Here is an 18301-nt window from a genome sequence, read left to right on the forward strand (position 1 = left end):
AAAATGCACCATTCTCTGGGTTTTGTTAAAAAAGGGTTCCTGAGGCAGAATTTATACTACCCTTAAGTAAACATGCACATTCCACCCTATTTAATTAAGAAAGGAAGGGGAGAGAGGGTTTGACTAGATTAATAGGCAGGCAGAAGAAGCCAAAAATTTGCAAAACCGTTTGGGGGAATAGACATGTTAAATAAGCACACTCAAAGTTACCTATGGTGTATGCATCTTGTCGAATAAAAAATAAATCCATTTTATAATCTACCCACGCTTTTAATGCAGACCCCACTTACCCCCTCCAAAGTTAGAAAAAAATACCGCATATATGAACACCCATCAGTCTACTGAGACTGTAAGTGCCTTAGGTTGTTTATGATGTTATGCAAATTCACTGAACTAGCATAGCATAATCAAGACATCTGTTCCTATTTTACCACCCCCAATCATTTTACTTCCTCTGTGAAACTTAATTTAGTTGGGAGTTTAAATGATCACAACAATATTTCTTCCACCGATAAATAGTTTCTTCTCTCTCAAGATAATATCTAAATGACAGCAGGGAGACTGAAGCACATTGTGTTTAGAAATAAGATCTCCTCATAGAAATACTACCCTCAGTTGTTATCGAACACATTACATTTCATTTGATGAAGCTCTATGTTAGTTGAAATCAACTTATACTTCTTTTTTTTTGGCAGAAATACCTTAAGAAATTTATAACCTTTTCCTTAACCTTTGCCAAGGGCATTTGTCAAAGGATAACTTCATGTAGCCAAAGTTGAAACCACAAAATACAGAAGACTTGCAGAAGAAATTAGTTTCTATTCCCTTTCTTCACTGACCTAATTCTCACAAAAGGTCTTGAGAGCTACGAGAAAACGAAAGGTAGGAGGACTATCACTCTTCCCAAGCACAACAGCATTGGCCATAGTATGATACACAACCACAGCAATCTCAGAAACTGGACATTACCTACATTTATATAAAGGCTTACAACTTTAGAGAATCTCTGCGTTATTCTCACCTGGAAGCATACTAAACTTCTCCAGATTCTTAGATCTGTTTTGGCTTAAGATTTACTGCCTATTAAAACAGAGCTACATTGCCAAAGTTAACTTCCTAAGCAACATTTTTCAACCAGTCACTCAGAAGAATTCTAAGGCCAAGAGGAATTCTAAGAACAAGGGGAAACACTTACCCAGGACAAAGCAGAGCTGTAAGCAAAACGTTTGTCTTCCACTTCTCGCCTCTAAATGCTGAGGGGAAGAAGTAAAAATAATTTCAAGGTGTGGACTTTTTCCAACTGTTTTATAGCAGGGCAGCAAGAAGCAGGTTTATTGTCTGAGACATGAGCTCCAGTCTGAAGTTTATATTAAGCTCAGCAATTCTGAGTTTAACCTGCTGTGCCACATTAAACAAATGCTTCTACTTACTCTTGTACATTCTAGCAGACACATAACCAGCTGGAGTTCCTAGTAAGACCCACAATACAACTGCACAGGTCATCAAAGCACCACGGTTGGCAGGAGAAAGAAAACCAAGGCAAGCTAGGACTAAAGATACAGAGAGATTTAGATATTCGTTGAAACATCAGATTCTCCTGTAACACATATCAGAGTATAGGCTTACCCCATTCCACCACCAGATATTCAGATGAAGACTACATGTTTGAGTTCTCTTATATCTCATCATATGACAGTACCCCCACCGTCAATGTTTCCTTCATAACAAAGCATTATTTCCACCTCAACTTTTACGGGAAGTGTCTCATAGCCAGCAGACTAAAAAACAGCCCCCCTCCCCAGAGACGAGCAATGAACTTGAACCACAATGCAGCTTGAAGAAGTCTGCTTCCAACATCCCACGTTTCTGCTGTAAACACGCATGGCCACTACTCACACATGGTAAGTAATACGAGAAGTTTAGTATGCGGCATAAAGCAGATGTGAGAACAGTAGGTCTGGAGAAGCCGAAAAATTTGACAGAGCTAAGGGTTGTGGTTTGTTTGCCTTTTAAGATAGAAATAAGCATGAAGATGAAAGACTAAGTCAGTTGCTTGGAAAACCACAAAAGCACTCAGCCACCACGATGGACAACACTTATCTCAAGAACGCATTACCTTGAAAATAAGCCTGTCTATTAAAAAAAAAAAATTGTCTGAGTCCAAACTAATTACAGAGGCCAGCACAGCGAGATACTCAGAAAACAAGTTTCTTAGTGATCACTAGCAGAAAGTTTTGTTTGTAGCAGAAAGAGGATTCTCCCCCCTCCTACCCCAATTTCTTTCTACGCACTCTGGTTGGGCAAAAAACTACCTCAGTTAAGTGAGTTAAAAAGAGCTGTAATCAATAATGAAGGACAAACCCGCAAAGAAAATAATGTGAAGTTTGTACTAATCTTATAGCATCACTTAATGAATAGAAAAAAAAGGAGCCATTCTGTGGTAGCACTGAAAGACCATGATGTCTAGAAAAATCCCCAAAAATTAAAGAAAAAAGAATGGTAATATGCTTTATAGATAACATAATAAAACACTGACTTGTGACAGGTACCAAAGTCACGTACATGTCTAGTTATTTATTGCAGGCTGTCATTATCTCAATGTTGTGTCAGTATTATTTCATCGGCATGCATTCTAGCTCTTATTTCTGCATGGCTGCAGGCTGTTGTGTCAAACGTATTAGATAGAAAGTGTTCTGAGAACATTAAAGCTTTGATTATATGTCTTTGAACTTGCATAACTGGATCCTTAGATAATTTACACCATGACAAACTGTGGTTTTTTTTGTTGTTGTTGTTTTGTTTTTAAAGAAGCTTGTAACAGGGAAGATTCAATTCTGTAATCATGAAGAATCTGAACTAGTCCAGGTACCACAACATTTTGAACAGGATCGTTTCCAGTAACATTACTGAAGCTATCTAGATTACTGTTATGAAACAGCATTGATAGTTTATTTTATTAAAGGAAGGACTTCACTTCCAAAAGAAGGCTTCTAATATTTGTGTAAAAACATTGCATCTTTCTTACACTATTGCGCTACAAACATATCACCTTAATAAACTAAAGTTACTTACATAAAGTAATAAATGTCATAATGAAAATCTGTGTTCCTTGGCCCAAGAAGACAGACAGTAACATTCCCTTCCTTGGAGGTCTAAACACATCTCCATGAACCAGCTTCCAGCCAAATTCCTCTTGGGCATCTTCCTGTACAAAATCAACAATGTCTTTAGCAAAAATACATAACGCAGTAGTGAATTAACAAGATGTGAAATACATATTTAGAGTTTGATTAACCTCCAGTTTAGTTCTAGAGACAGACTAATTGCATCTGATTCATCACTCATTGGTTTTTATAACCCCCTAACGGTTCAGTGAAAGAAAAAGGCAGGATTTATCACGAAAATCCTCATCTCAGCGCAAGAAAAAACAAAGTGTAATTAGCCAAACCATGTAACATCATTCTAAATTTAAACCAAAACAAAACATTTCATTTAATTTAACTTGGATTATAGCAATTCAATGTAGTTCAAGCTAAGCTTTCTTTTTTTTTTTTTTCCTCTTCCAAAGCATATCAGTCTCAATGACAATACTGAAAAGGATTAAGTGGTCTGTTCCCTGTACTCCAGAAGAAAGTCTGCTCCCTAGACTCACTGGGGGCAAGTACAAACATTCTTTGTCCCACTGACAGAAGTGAATGGATGGATGGCATGGGGGGAGGGAGGAATCCTTAGTCCATTGGTACTAAGGAACCACTGCTGAAGAATACAGCTTTTCAATGAAGTTGCTAAAAACAAATACCTCCCCCTCACAGAAAACAAAACCTAAACACACAACCGCAAGCAAACAACCACTCAAGAAGACTTCTCTCTTCCTCATACAGTTAAAAGCTACAGGTTTCATTCAACCCAAGAGAATTGCATATAGTTCACTGGACTGTTTAAACACCAAAATCACAGCACGCAATAAATGTTGCAACAAAGAATGCAGACCAAACCGGTGAATGACACAAAGCATCTTATCTTTGTCTTCCTTATGCTGATACCTCTGCCTGCATTTGTTAGCTAGAAATTACTCTCAGAAGTCTGGTGTATTAAAAATTGAGAAATGTCTCTTAAACACAAGATAACACTTTGATTATAACTATGCCCATAAAGAACAGGATACCAGGTATCTCGGTATAATTCCAACACATCAGTACTCTTCCAGTAAAGAAAGGTTTGTTTAGTTAAAGAAGAATAAAAAACACACTTTCCTATAAGTCACCACAATTAGTTGAAGTTCAGAAGATAAGAAAATAAAGACAGAAGGAAGATTTTTCCCAGGTAACTGTAAGGAATGAAAGAATGTAAAAGGTTACCATCTGAAGCTAAATCCTTATCTGTTTTCAAAATGGTGAACACTAAGCATAAACACTTAGTACTTTAGTTCCTGACGAAAATGTGCAGGTTTGGAATGGATGGCCCACGCATTTCTCTCTCTTCAAGTGTTCCAGTGAACCACCAGTTCAAGTGAACCATCAGCATTCCCTAAGTGAGATTACTAATCTCCTTCACTGCATCTTCCTCAGCCTGGGCCTTCTTTTGCACCATTATTTCACACCTTTTTAAAATCAGCTCGTTGAACTACAACAGATCTTTAAGTCTCTTACACTGGCTAGAATACAAAAAAGTGGCTTTTCGAAAGTTGCACCTATCCCTGCTGTTATCCGTAAAAACTAATCAAACTTTTAAAAGTCTCGCTCTTTATCACATTAAGAATGACCAACTAATAAAAAGACAACACAGTATAAGATACCGAACATGATTTAATTGAGAGATCAAACAGGAGCTTCATAAAAATGAGCAGTTAAAGAACATGGAAAAATTCTTCCACTTTAATTACTGTCTGCATTTGCATTAACAAAAGACATTAAATATCAAAAACACACAGAAGAATAAAAGTACTTTCAGATGTTTTAGCTTCAATATGAAACATTTTTGTGCATTTAAAGTATTTTTTTTTATCCAGATAGACAGCAACGACAGTGCAAATTCAAACCTTTGTAGTATCTGACATTACTTCTCATCTTTGGCTTGCAAATACCACTTCTACCGATTAGAAAGAGTAAATTTTCACTCAGTCTTTCACTCTCAGTCAACTGGTCAAGTCTTTTTTTTTCCCCTTACAAGCAGTTATATTCTCTTCCAAGGCAGCAAGCCACCATAGAGACTTGCCCCTTCCCATTCTGAAGGGGTAAATATTTCAAAAGAACTTGTAACGGATTCAGGCAGTCAGCAACAAGCTTCGGTCACACAAACCAGGTTCAGTTTGACACAGGGATTGCAGGGACAATTGTATTAGGAAAAAAAAAAACAGTTATATACACCAAGTAGTTCTAACACAGCTAGAGGCTACTTGAAAATGTACTGAAGTCATGCTGCACACAAAATACAATACTGTGATCTCCTCAGTGGAGGGGAAGTATATGATTCCATCACACTTTCTAGCCACTGACAGAAGGCAACATCAATTTGTATTAGTCTACGTTAATCAGAATCTCTCCTGTCACATTTAGTAAGAAAATACTGTTCCTCACATTAATTTTACTCCATTATTAGCCCTTAGTTTAATTTTTATTTATTTATTTTAATCTTTTTTTCTATAACTGTCTGTTACTTTTAAAGGATTTCACTTACCTTACAAAGATACATAGAATGATATTTCTTATGAGAGTTAGACCACAAATTTTCTAAACTTTTCAAGTCACATGCTAGCACATTTGCTTTCTGGACAAGCTACCTGACAAACTACTACAAAAAAATACCACCGTGGAACTGAAAAAGTTACAACAATGGAGCTTCTTATTGCAGCTTCAGATAGACACAACACCTGGCTGCAGTAGTTTTTAAGCCTGATCTCTCATCAAGAGGGGAAAACACAGCTATCAATAAAAATATCTGCTCTTCACAAGTTTGGCTGTTCAAACTTTAAAACACATTTTTAGAGAGAAAACATGCCAAATGGATAGCAAAATCTTTGTTTCTGTGCTGCACATATACCTACAACAGTTACAGCACAGCTCCTGTGCTAAACCTATGTAACGTGACTACAAACAGGGCTGCACTGACGGGGAATCTTCTGTATAATCCCAGGTTGCCAGTCATAGAATCACTGACTGGCTGAGGTCGGAATGGATTTCTGGAAGTCATCCTGTCCAACCCCCATGCTCAAGGTGGGCCACCTAGAGCAGGTTACCCAGAACCATGTCCGGACGGCTTCCGAGTATCTCCAGTGATGCAGATTCCATAAAGAACATTACTGGCTGCTTAGATCAGTGTCATGCTACCCTCCGTACATCCTGACTGACTCCATAATGCAGTCATAGGACTCAGAGCAATTGACACCTTCTGACGGTGAACCACTGACAGAACACTTTCCTTCAGCTTTTCAATGTCTGCAGTGCATCCTGTGGCTGTTGGTATGCTGTGAAAATCTATGTTAAAAACAAAATGAAAAAAAACACCAGCTTTCCTTTGTTAAGACTTTGGAACAAAGGGACTTACGTTTTAAAAATGAGTTTGTTCACTAGCAAAAAAATAAATCTGTGAATCACTCCACCTACTTCCTAAAGCTGAAGTCTGTCCTTGCAGATTAAAAGTTCATCAAACGATGCCCAAGAAGAATGGCTGTCATATCTGCCCATTTATTCCTTCTGTTAGGAGGGACAAAATAGCAATAAAGCTATTTTTAACTCCCAGATAAATTATGTTTCAAATTCTAGATAGTTATACATCTCTTCAGATTGTATACAAACTATTTGAGAGATATCCCCATTGCCAGAAAACATGCTCACATATACAAAAGCTGTAAATCTTACTCACAGAAGAGTCAATCTGGTTGTATCTTGCGATATCTTTATGAAGGGTCCGCAGAATGATCATAGCCACCATGCCAGATAAGAAGAGAACAATTACGAGGGAATTCATTATACTGTAGGTAAAGAAAAAAAAAGTCAGGCTTTCAGTCCACTTATTCAGGTTTCAGGACACGCACTCCAATTCAAAACCACGTGTACAGCTCAAGTCAATAGGAATAGCCTCAGATACTCAGGTATTAGACAAGACATTCCATCAGACCTTTTAGTACTTTCTCATACAGAGAAGATACACCATTTTAAGTTGTGTACCTTTATGACTTCTTAGGAGACAGAAGCAAGAATACTATTTATGTTGTTAATTCTCAAGACAGTTACATATTGCATTTCTTCACCTTCCTTTTTATATAGCTCCAAAGGTATTTTCCTAGTGAAACAGCTACAGCTCTCAAAGCTCATTTTACATGTATGAGCCAATCAAATCTATATCATGCCAGTTAGTATTTTCTGGATACATATTTAATCTGATCAGCCTTTTCAAACACTTAATATTGCAAAACATTATCATTTCAACATAAATTATATACTTGATGTATTTTACTCATAAAAGAAGCCCTTTTTGTTTGTTTGCAGCTGCTCTGTACAAAACGTGCAGTGCACATATGTACCTCTTACTTCACAAATGGCAAAAGCCAGTAACAATAACAACACTGCCGAGCAGCAACTTCTCAGAAGTTTTACAAAATGGAGATGAAGAAGTAAGACCGTAGAGGTTGCCTTCCTTTTGGACACTAATGTTGCATTCCTTTGGTGAAATGCAATACTACGGTTGCTCCCAAGAGATGCAAGACTGATAAGTCACTCCACATATGAAAACAAGAAAGTTTGCTTGCCTGAAGACTAACAGACTTTGTTTTACCACAGCAGAAGTTATGTATCTCTAGAAGCACAAATAAGAAGCCTTTGTGCTCCCCAGCAAGGTTGTTCGCTGCATAAATGCAAGTCATACCTAAACCACTGGATGTTTGTGTGTGGCATGGACTCCAAAATGTAATCCCATCTGGAAGCCCACTTAATATTATTCTTTTCCTATAAAGAAATTAAATAGCAATTAATAGAGACAAGTACAAGTTTGTTGCAGTCTCTGAGAAGGAATAAGCACACAAAATCTCTTCCAGAAACCTTCCATTCAGCATTAATATCTAAGCTTGGTATCAGCCCTGGATGTTAGACCTCCCTTGTGCATTAATAATTCTTTTCATCTCTTGAGCCTTTCCAAGAATATTTCATTTATTGAAATGAATCTACCTTCAAATGGGGCTTCACTAAGCCTCATCTTCCCATGATTTGATATGTAGCTGCCTGCAACTCCCAAATACAATCATGCCATTGCTACAAGATATTCCCAGCATAGCACATGACATGAAACTTCAACTTTGTTCAACGCACTTTATGAGCGTGTTTCTAGTTTTCCCTGGAATTTTCCCTTTCTCATCATCTTTACTGTGTTTAGCACAAACTTTCTTGCTCCCTGCCATAATGGTGTATGACACAGACTATTTTCCACTCCTGGCAACACACCCACTGACAACTTTGATTTCCATTTTCCCTTTGAAGGATATGAGAAGAAATCATTCAGCAAGTTTCCTCTTCAAAAGAGACTTCCATCCTCTCCTATCTCCTCCTCTAGATGCTTAATGTGAAAGCAGAAGATAACTTCTGACCTCAAAGCCCCGTCCTCCACCAGCTAGTCTCATGGAAGGTACATTTGCGGTCCTGCTACCAAACTCTGTCTCCTGACTGGTGTGAAGTTCATACGAAATTTTTTGCTTATTTACCAGGTGATAGATCTGTACAGTTAATTATCAAAATTTAGACTATACTGACAATGGCCTAGGATTTAAGTTTCAGGTCATGTTCTGGATCAAAAAAACGTTACAATGAATTGCACCAATACAACTAAGTGGCTGAAATTGCCACAAGTTACTCTTTACTGGCACAATCTGTAGTTGATCAGTGGCGCACGGATACTTGGGACAGATATTCCAGAAGGGTGGTTTTAAAGTTTGTTATTTGAGTATCAAAGTGCTCAACTTTTGTACAGTTGTGTATTAAACACGTGAGGCACAATTGTATACCCTGCACACACACGAAGCTGAATACTTGGCCTTTTATAACGAATTAGAACAGACACCAAAGCTTTCTCATCAGAAATCAGCTCTCATATCAAAAAAGACCATGAATGCATTTTACCTGTTTATGTATTCAAGATTACTGAAACTAACGTTCTCACCTTTTAAAATATTTTTCACTGATGAATACTACCCTTTTAATTTATTTTGAAACTATTGATAATGCCTGATATATTTTATTTTTTCTTTCATTTCAAATCAAAGCTAATGGATAACATAGAAAAGTCAATTTTGAAGTGCCTTGAGTGCCATCTGCTGGAAGCATCTGAACCAACAGCAGTTCAGCCTTACCTGTTCTATTCCCAAGAAAAAGAGAGTAAATAGCCAAAACACCTAACACATTGCGTCGATAACAGGACAAAGTGCACATTGCAAGTCTACATGGCAATTCATCATCGAAATTTAAACAAAAATGTTAATAGACAGGAGGTTCATTCACGTAGTAAAATCAGAGAGTCTAAGGAGGATTGAGTGTCTCAAGGGAAAAGTAACTGCATATAGAGCCTTGCACCTCAAGGTCACTGGTTCAAATCAAATTCCATTTGGTACAACGAAAGCTGTTACCACATGATGGCGGCTTGACTGCCTATGCAAAATAAGCTGGTGGTCTCAAGCCAAATCCTTTAAGATCAGTGTCTTACATCAGAAGAATAACCATGCCTTCAGGACAGACTGGAAGTGAGGCACCGAGGTTTGCAATAGCTCAAATCACATTATTCTCACCCCCACAGGAGGCTCACTTTCCATGCTGGGGTAAAGACACAGTAGCAAAAAAGCCAGATTTCCTCCAGCCTAAGTTGTAGCAGGCTGAATAAAGCATAATACTCTAAAAGACAAATGGCCCCCTACTCAAAAAAAAAAAAAAAAAAGCTACCAAATGAAAGCATGGCACCATCAGACAAAAACTGCAACTTCACTACAAAGACAGCTTTATGATATGCTAAATCCTTAATGCAGAAGTATTTCCAAATATTATATAAACATTTCTTCACCACAAGACTCATGCTAACCAGACTGAACTCTGAAAAACACAGTATAACTCAAGGAACAGAACTCTTCAATTTATTACTAACAGAAAGTCATTAGATTGAATAAAACAGGGCAAAACTGAAGTCTACATTTTTTCCGCTTGTTTTCTAACACCAAAAGATCTGGTTCTCAATAGGACAGTAAAGATTGCAGTTACAAATAAAATTTGAGGATATTTGACCCAGAGAATCCTAAATGATGGTAATGATGGTGGGGGGATGAAGGCAAAAGGTCTCTACGTATTCCAAGTGTCACTTAAACTACAGCAATGGAAACATAGTAGTTTTGGGGAAAAATGCTTCACAAGATCGTCCTTATGGAGTTTACGCTGTTTTAACCCAGTTATGGCTCTTAGCAAATTATGCAGTTTTTCTGGGTTTGTACTTTTGGGGAATTATGTATAACAGATTCAATACTTACTTCAAATGTCACCGAGTAAGTATAGATCAAATTCAGTTTGTTGTTGAATTCTCCAGGAATCTCCATAGGTGGACCTTCACAGCTTAAGTTGTTTTCATCTGTATGTTTGTAGCTAAGGAAAAAAATAGTTAAATAAAATACAATTGCATCTAATCAACAGCATGAATTTTCACAATTTCTTTTTAAAGGTAATCAGAATGGGTTTTTATTGGAAAAAAAAGAACAGGGAGAGCGCTGTATACAATTTTGAATCAGCTATTCAACTTCCTTGAGAATTTGCTTTTCCATGCTTCTACCACTAAAGGTCAAAGATCTTCAAAGATACCTCTATTATCTCTTATGTTTGTAGCTACAGACAATATGGAAGAAATACATTTATATAATTAGGCATCATTATTCATAATTTCTGTAACAACTTCATAGAGTTATAGCAGAGCTGAACACTGTTTCTCACCAGCACTTGCAGTGAGTTAAAATATCCCTAGAAAGCATCCCAGGGATTTGGATCACTATCTTAAGTTCAGTTAATACCTGTTCAGACTTTTGGGCACTTGAGAACATGACAGGTATGCTCAGGATTGTCAAGTATGTGAGAGACAAGAAACGAAGACCTCCAAAACTGTGGGAGATATAGTTTCGCCCTACCCACTTTTTTTTTTTTTTTGCCACATCAGAACAGCATCCTAGTCCTAAGCTAATATGCTGCTTGATTAACAGGACCATGAAACCTGAAGATCTTTACCTGGTACGAAGGTAAGTTTTAACATGAAACACCCCTTTCTCTGCCATCATACCTCCCCTCCACATTTTAAACAAGACCGTGTTATTGGTGAGGGACTTAACATCAGTATATGCTTGTCAACAAGGAAGATGGAGACTTTATCAGTCTCCCACAGGTTCTTACCTTCCCTCAAGTGTCATTAGGGGAAGGTTGTATATTTTATTTTTAGTGGATTTGCGAGTGCCTTTTATTTATTTTTAAACACTGGGGCAACAGAAGCGACTGCGTAAACCTTTTCATTTTCCATTCCTATACAAGTAGTCTAATTTCACCTCTCTTCAGCCTTTAATACTCAGAAAAATATAGAACAACTCCGAACAACATTCTACAGTTCAAATGCACAAACCCTTCTCTGTTGCACCTTAGAAATACTACAGCTATAGAAGCACAAAATCAAAGAAACCTTAAGGTTTGGTTGAATGTACTCTTGTGATCCTTTTCTAACACTGGAAAATAGCTTCCTTCTCACATCCTCTCGACCAAGATGTAGTTACCCTGCGTAGCTAAACAATTATTCGTTATATGCATTATTACATGTCAACAACTGAGTCAAGCTACAAGATAATAAAAACTTTCATGAACAGTCTAGGGTGCTCCAACCTCAAATACTCCCCATTGGGAGAGACTAAAGGTTGAAGCAAAGCACCAAGCAAAACATCAGGTCACAGAATGGCAAAATTAAGGTTATGTGCAACCTAACTGTGCCCCCTTGTGGTTTGCATTACAATCAAGTTCTCTTTTGAACCATTCAGGACGCAACCAATAAAGCATTAAACAAAAATGGACAAGGTTGGTAGAATCTTCTTGCCACCATCTGGGAGCAGAGGAAAATGGAAGGAATAAACATGCATAGCAAGTATAATTCACTAAAAATACACCATACCATGGCAACAGAAAAAAAAAAAAACAACTACACCCAAATCTCTACACGGATCATACACATCTGTATAATTTGAGAAGTTGTAGTCACGTAATTTAAGAATGTACTTAATCCCTATAGAAAAGGGGGAAGACTGAACTGCAGTTCTCAAATATAAGTATTAACTATGCATGAGCAAACTAGCAATAGGCCAAAGTAATCACTTCGGTCCGACCTCTGAATTCTTGCATCTCCTTTCTTGGTCAACCTAGTAGTGCAGAAACCAAAAAGCTACTTATAAGAAGATCAGTCAGTCTTCTCAGATATTCTGCTGTTTTGAATGGCAGTATTAACTTGGTACTTCACTTGTACCTCAGTATCCAAACTAACGCAGGAAAAAGTATATCTGTACAAATACTGTACCTTTGTACAGAGCACATTTGGGGTGCAGTGCAGCAAAAATAAGAGAGATGACAAGGGAAACTTTAACTCAATTAATAGATGTTTCTTGTGTATCTAAAACATGTTTGTTAAAGGAAAAAAAATACCCAGCCATACGCAAATCAATATAAACATGAGAATGCTTCTATTGTTTGTGTCAGGTTGTAAGACTCCACAAAAGCGGTTTTTCCAATCAGGATGGACTTTGGAGAACATCTGAAAAGCGAAGTTATATGATATTTACAGTCATGGAACTCCTCTTTGCAAACACAGTTCCAGCTGTGAACCAGTATACTGAAAACTTCACCAGAGTTCAAAATAACTGGTTCCTCAGAACTTAGTAACACCAAGCATCATTTCAAAGTTTGCAACTACTGATAGATTCCTCAGTATTAGAATTTGCTGCTCTAACGCAGAATTACCTTTGTGGTCTCAGTCGTGCCATCACCAGTCTTGCACCAGGCCAGTTTTCATCCTTCCCACTATGGTACATGATTGTTATGTCAACGTGGTTGAAGAGGTAGAAAGTGTTCTTCTTGTTAAACTCTGACTAAAAAATATCATCAAAAGCTTCAGAAACTTCCAGCAGGAGAGGGCGCAATGCAGTCATGAATTTTAGAATGAGACTACTGTCCAATAAAGGAGCAGGAAAAACGTTTTTCTACATGCTTGTATAAAATATATACACATTTTCTTAAATAGTACATTGTAGTATGTTATCTAAATAAAACCCACATAATAGTTAAATCATCACGTGTTTCTATTAAGATTTAAAAGCATTTGACACTATTTTTGTACAAAGTTGCCAAAACAAGTTCAAAGATCTTATTCAAACTGCAAGTAATTCACCACCACTCCCGCCCAAGACATACAGCCAACCTGGTAGACACTCCAGCTACTGAAGCTGAAAAAACAGGTTCTGCTTCAAAAAAATACCTTTCACTTTCAGTAGCTGTTCTGCTTTGTCATCCATATCCTTCCAGAATTTGGAATTGAAGATCTATATAAAGTTCACATTCAAAAAAATCACAGAAGATACCTGAGTCAATTCAAGTTGACTTGAATTTTCCTTTCTTCTCACAATTGTCATTGTTTAGAAAACTTTAACCATAACTTTCACTTGAATTAAGGGACGAGGATGATGGACTTCCAGTTGAGTTTCCAAGTTTAAAGTTCCTTTCTTGGTTTTATATGTTAGCCACTTTCCAACTGCCATAAAATATTCCTCTCCTGCCCCTCTCGGCCAAACATTAGTGTCTTGCACTAAAGTTATCTGGATTCCTCATCTTTAACCGCCAGAAGAAGACTAGAATCATGCCTGTATCATACTATAACCCTATCTTTAGGTACCTTTTCCCTCCAATTTAAAGTAGCAGCTGAGGCAGTAATATAGTTTGTTAGCTGCATAAATGTGAGGATGAACAGTAGTTCTGACACTGCGTGATAACAACCTCTTTTCTGCCCCATTTTGAAGGGGTAATTACATCTTCCAAAATAGTTATTTAGGTATACTTCCTGAGGAGGATGATATTCCCCAACTCAGTCCAGAGATCAGTCATATTCCGTGTGCTAAGTTCTTATTTGCCCAGGTAACAATTCTTTCTTCTACTGCTATGCTTTGCAACATTCTCATTGCAATGAGATGCTACAGACTAAAACTGAAGCTCGGTATTGCAGCTACACTAGCAAAGCACCCACACCATAGCTAGCACACCCAATGCGTGCAGCATTTCATGGATATACCATACAAGCTCCCTAAGCACTCACTAGGAAATTCAACCATTGCCACTTATGTATGAAGCTCATCCTACCAAAAAAAAAAAAAAAAAGAAAAAAAAAAAGAAAAGATTTTTTTCAGTTGCTGACTTTGCCACAAACATTTTCCATGTACCACATAGCTTCCAAGACAGCATACACCAGTATCAATGTAACATAAAATCAATCTTCTCCATAACCCTACGGTATAACATCACAAAGTAATAGAGTCGAACACCTAACTACAGCAGGTTATTCAAATCACTGACCATTTTCAGAGTTAAGTGAACATGCATGATAAATGCATCACCTGTGAATACAAGTAAATTGACTGCACTACATACAAGCAGTAAGTTATGCGGCAGAGCACAGCCACAGCAAACAGCTCCCTCAAGAGGGTGGTCCTCCGCCTCAGAAGAACTGCATCACTAATATATGTAACAGCAGTAGTTCACCATACAACTCCCAGGATGAGCGACACATTTCAAACTGTTGTGAATATAATTCTTTTCTCTATCACAGCTGTGTTATCTTCCAGCCATCTGGGAAAAATCCTGAGATATTTAGGTTGTAAACTGTGCTAGACATAAGTTGTGCAACTAGAACACTGTTCATTTCTAGATCTTCACTAGACAGCTTGTATGTGAAATCCATAAAAGGTCTTGCACACAGATACAATTCAAGTTGCGTGGACACAGAATTAATAGGTGCGGGGATGGATACATATGATATTTCAGAACAAAAACTCTGAGTTTTCTAGGGCTTTCAGACATCAAAACAGTTATTTTATAGCATCATGTAGACAAACATACAAAGTGTCTTTCTGGACACTTGTATCAGTGAGACACTGCATACAAAAGAAGCATTCAGTTTTTTCAGTGCCCGCATTCTGAATATTAACTATACTTAGGAGGATACCTATTCTTTTTCAGGAAAACAAAGCTTAAAAATAAAACTCTCAATGAAATTACATCTACCATACTAAACAAAAAAGTTCCACCACTTACATTTATAACACAAGCATCTTTAACTCTACCATCTGGAGTAACAAAACATCCTATTGGGAATCCTGGATTACAGTATTTTTGTCCATCTTCCACATCATAGCACCATGTTACAGGCATGTTATCAATAATCCTATAAAGAAATCATCAAAGAACAAGTCCTCAGAAGAGATGCACCTTATTTCATACTGACATTTAGCATCCATGTAATGCACGGGTTTCAGTAGCACCCACAAGATGCACAACAATCAGATAGAAGAAGGAAGAAAGCAACCACTTAGAAGAAAAATAACATGATGCTAAAAAAGGAACATGAAAAAAGCTCAAGCACACATCTCAGCTTACCAGTGATGTTGATAGTTCAACTGCATTCCTTTCTTCAAAAAAGCCAGCTTGCTTCTATCAGCACTGTTTTCTGGGTCATAAGACCTTGTACAAACTTTCTTGCATGTTTCCTGCTTCTTAAAAGTGAACTGATATGAAAGTATACAAAAAGAGTAATTTAAGTTTTGCTTCAATAATCTGTCCAGACTTTTCTCATGTACAGCTGACTTATTTGACATACATCCTTGACACAAAAGTTTGAGGCAGAATTCCCCATACAATAAATTGCTTTAACTAAATTTCAAGAGTTCTGTATATCTGGAAACTGTATTCCCCTTTCATGTTGCTAAACGTCTACAACAGCCCAGATAAATTACCTTCAGATGATCAACATTTTAAAGTTAGCAGAAAAGGTATTGCTTTCTTATTTTAACAGTTTATTTTGACAGTTTCATCAACTGTTACACCAGACTTTTAACTAAATCTTTTTGAATGTTCTGCTTTAATTTTAGCTGTGTTTCCCCATGATTAAGTTATCAGACAACGCTGCCAAAAATGCAACATGTTGCACAACGTCTATGCTTCAAGGGCAGATACCACCTAACGCTAACATGCTCACATTTGTATATCAAACTGGTATTCTAACCCAGTTAGAATTTACCTGTTACTGAGCTAACATAACTAAGACCATGACTGAAAATTCTACCATTAGCAAGGCTTAAGTGCTAACCAATAACAGGGCATTTTTTAATTACTGTAGTATACAGCCATTTCAAAGACATAACTGTTACACTACAAGTATCAAGCCCAAATGACACATCATACTTTGTACTTAAAAACTTCTTGCGGTTAGCAGTCGCATGACTCAAAACTACATTAGCTCAGAGAATCAAGGAGAATGAGACCTCTAGGAGTAGTTTACACAAGGGAGGAGTCATCACCTTCTTAACAGTCCTATGAAAAGATGTGACTAGGTCCCTAACGACTGAGCAGCAGTAGACTCAAACTCTGCTGCCTGATTGTCTCACAGAGATTTGGATTACCCAGTAACCTCACAGACAAGCATAGCCCAGTTTTCAGTTTCACCAACAAATCCCAGTTTGGAAAGCGCACTTGAACAGCACACAGTTTTCAAGCGTTAAGAGCCACAGTTTGACCATATCTCCTTTATTGCCAATAATTTTCCCAATCTGATTGGCCAGTACTTGACAGATGCTACTTTTTTGTCATTGGTAACACAGTGCACAAGACAGAAAAATACCTAATCTATGGAATACTTGCACATTTTTATTTTATGGAAGATTTCAAATGGCATGCTTCAAAAATGAAAATGTTGGTTTTAGACAACAGATTTTAAATGCATACAAGCAGGGAAAGCTGGAAACGAGTCCCAGCTTGGCTTCCCTTCCCACTCTGGAAGTTGCCTGACAGCACAACCAAGATATATGACAAACATTTCCTGAACCAACAGTTTATAGCCTCCTATATCACAGCTCAAAAAATAACGATTTCAGATCACCTAACACTCTAGGCTATACACACAGCTGTTCCAGAACTACTTAGTTTCTCGATTCCTCTATCATAGAGAAACAGGAAAGAAGAGTGATTACTGGCTCACAGCTTCCTAACTTTAATTAGCCACCCTTTGATGCTTTTGGGACTGGAAGGATTTCTTTTTTGTTCATTTTTATTGCATAAACTGTACAAAGTTTAAATGAAAAACGAAAACAAAAAACCCACACAAACATTAATTCTTCAGCCATGTCTTCAGCTATATCTACGGACTACAGCCAACAAAAAGAGAGCTATCAAATTTAAACAGGATTGTATTTGAGGGATGGAACAACCTTATATGGAGATGATGCTATCCTCTCTCCAAACAGCACTTGCCCAAGATTTTCTGATGGTCTTTTCTCTTCCTTATCTTGACAGAAGTCAAAACTAAAAAAAAAAAAGTAGAAAAGATAACCTTTAATTTTTAATTAGCATATAATTGTAAATAATAGCCTAAAACAATTTCTTAAGTTTTGTCCTTAGCATTGCAGTTTTCACGTTTCTTTCAGTAGGTCTGCAGCTGTTAATAAAAATAGAAGTGCTTCTGTATATACTAAATAGAAATATTCCTATCTGATGTCAGTTTCAACCAAGATATTTCAAAGGTAAAGTATATTTAACAAAACAGGTGGCTTTTAGTCCAAACAGTCTTTTCAAGTAGAGTTTAAACAAACAATATCATGTTTCACATTAAAAAAAAGAACCTGTCACAGACTGTCTGTCCATTCTCTTGGAAAAAAAAAAAAAAAAGAAAAAAAAAAGAAAAATAACCACCCCCCATTCTTAAAGGGGTTTTTACAAAGATTCTTTAATATGAAACATGTTCCAAAGAAGGTAAGTACTTCCAATATTAACGTGCCACACTGCCAAATGCCGTTCACCAACTCTTTTTGACTCAATGTAGTCTGAAACAGCTGAATATAGGAAAGAGAATATAACCATTCTGAGTCTTTATTATTTAAACATGGTCAGCAGTAGGTTATGAAAAAAAGAAATTCACTTATCTTTTCTGTATAAGTACTTTTCCTCAACGTGTGGGCCTAAATTCATTGGCTTTCATAAACTTTAGTGCAAATAGAGATATAGTT

General features: G+C 37.1%; 1 protein-coding gene across 1 annotated transcript in view; it reads right to left on the reverse strand.

Annotated features, from left to right (window-relative positions):
• The window catches only part of LOC121077458 (transmembrane 9 superfamily member 2-like), a 32051-nt gene that overhangs the window by 12231 nt on the left and 1519 nt on the right, over positions 1–18301 (reverse strand). Inside the window, exons 3-12 of the mRNA XM_040572726.1 lie at positions 17507–17600; positions 15681–15808; positions 15339–15468; positions 12999–13126; positions 10496–10607; positions 7864–7943; positions 6862–6970; positions 3073–3205; positions 1431–1550; positions 1196–1253 (exon numbers count right to left, since the gene is read on the reverse strand). Of these exons, the coding sequence (XP_040428660.1) occupies positions 1196–1253; positions 1431–1550; positions 3073–3205; positions 6862–6970; positions 7864–7943; positions 10496–10607; positions 12999–13126; positions 15339–15468; positions 15681–15808; positions 17507–17600 (1092 nt within the window). The remainder of the gene's footprint in view (positions 1–1195; positions 1254–1430; positions 1551–3072; positions 3206–6861; positions 6971–7863; positions 7944–10495; positions 10608–12998; positions 13127–15338; positions 15469–15680; positions 15809–17506; positions 17601–18301) is intronic.

The sequence above is a fragment of the Cygnus olor genome, chromosome 13 (genome assembly GCF_009769625.2).
Source record: "Cygnus olor isolate bCygOlo1 chromosome 13, bCygOlo1.pri.v2, whole genome shotgun sequence".
NCBI lineage: Eukaryota > Metazoa > Chordata > Aves > Anseriformes > Anatidae > Cygnus > Cygnus olor.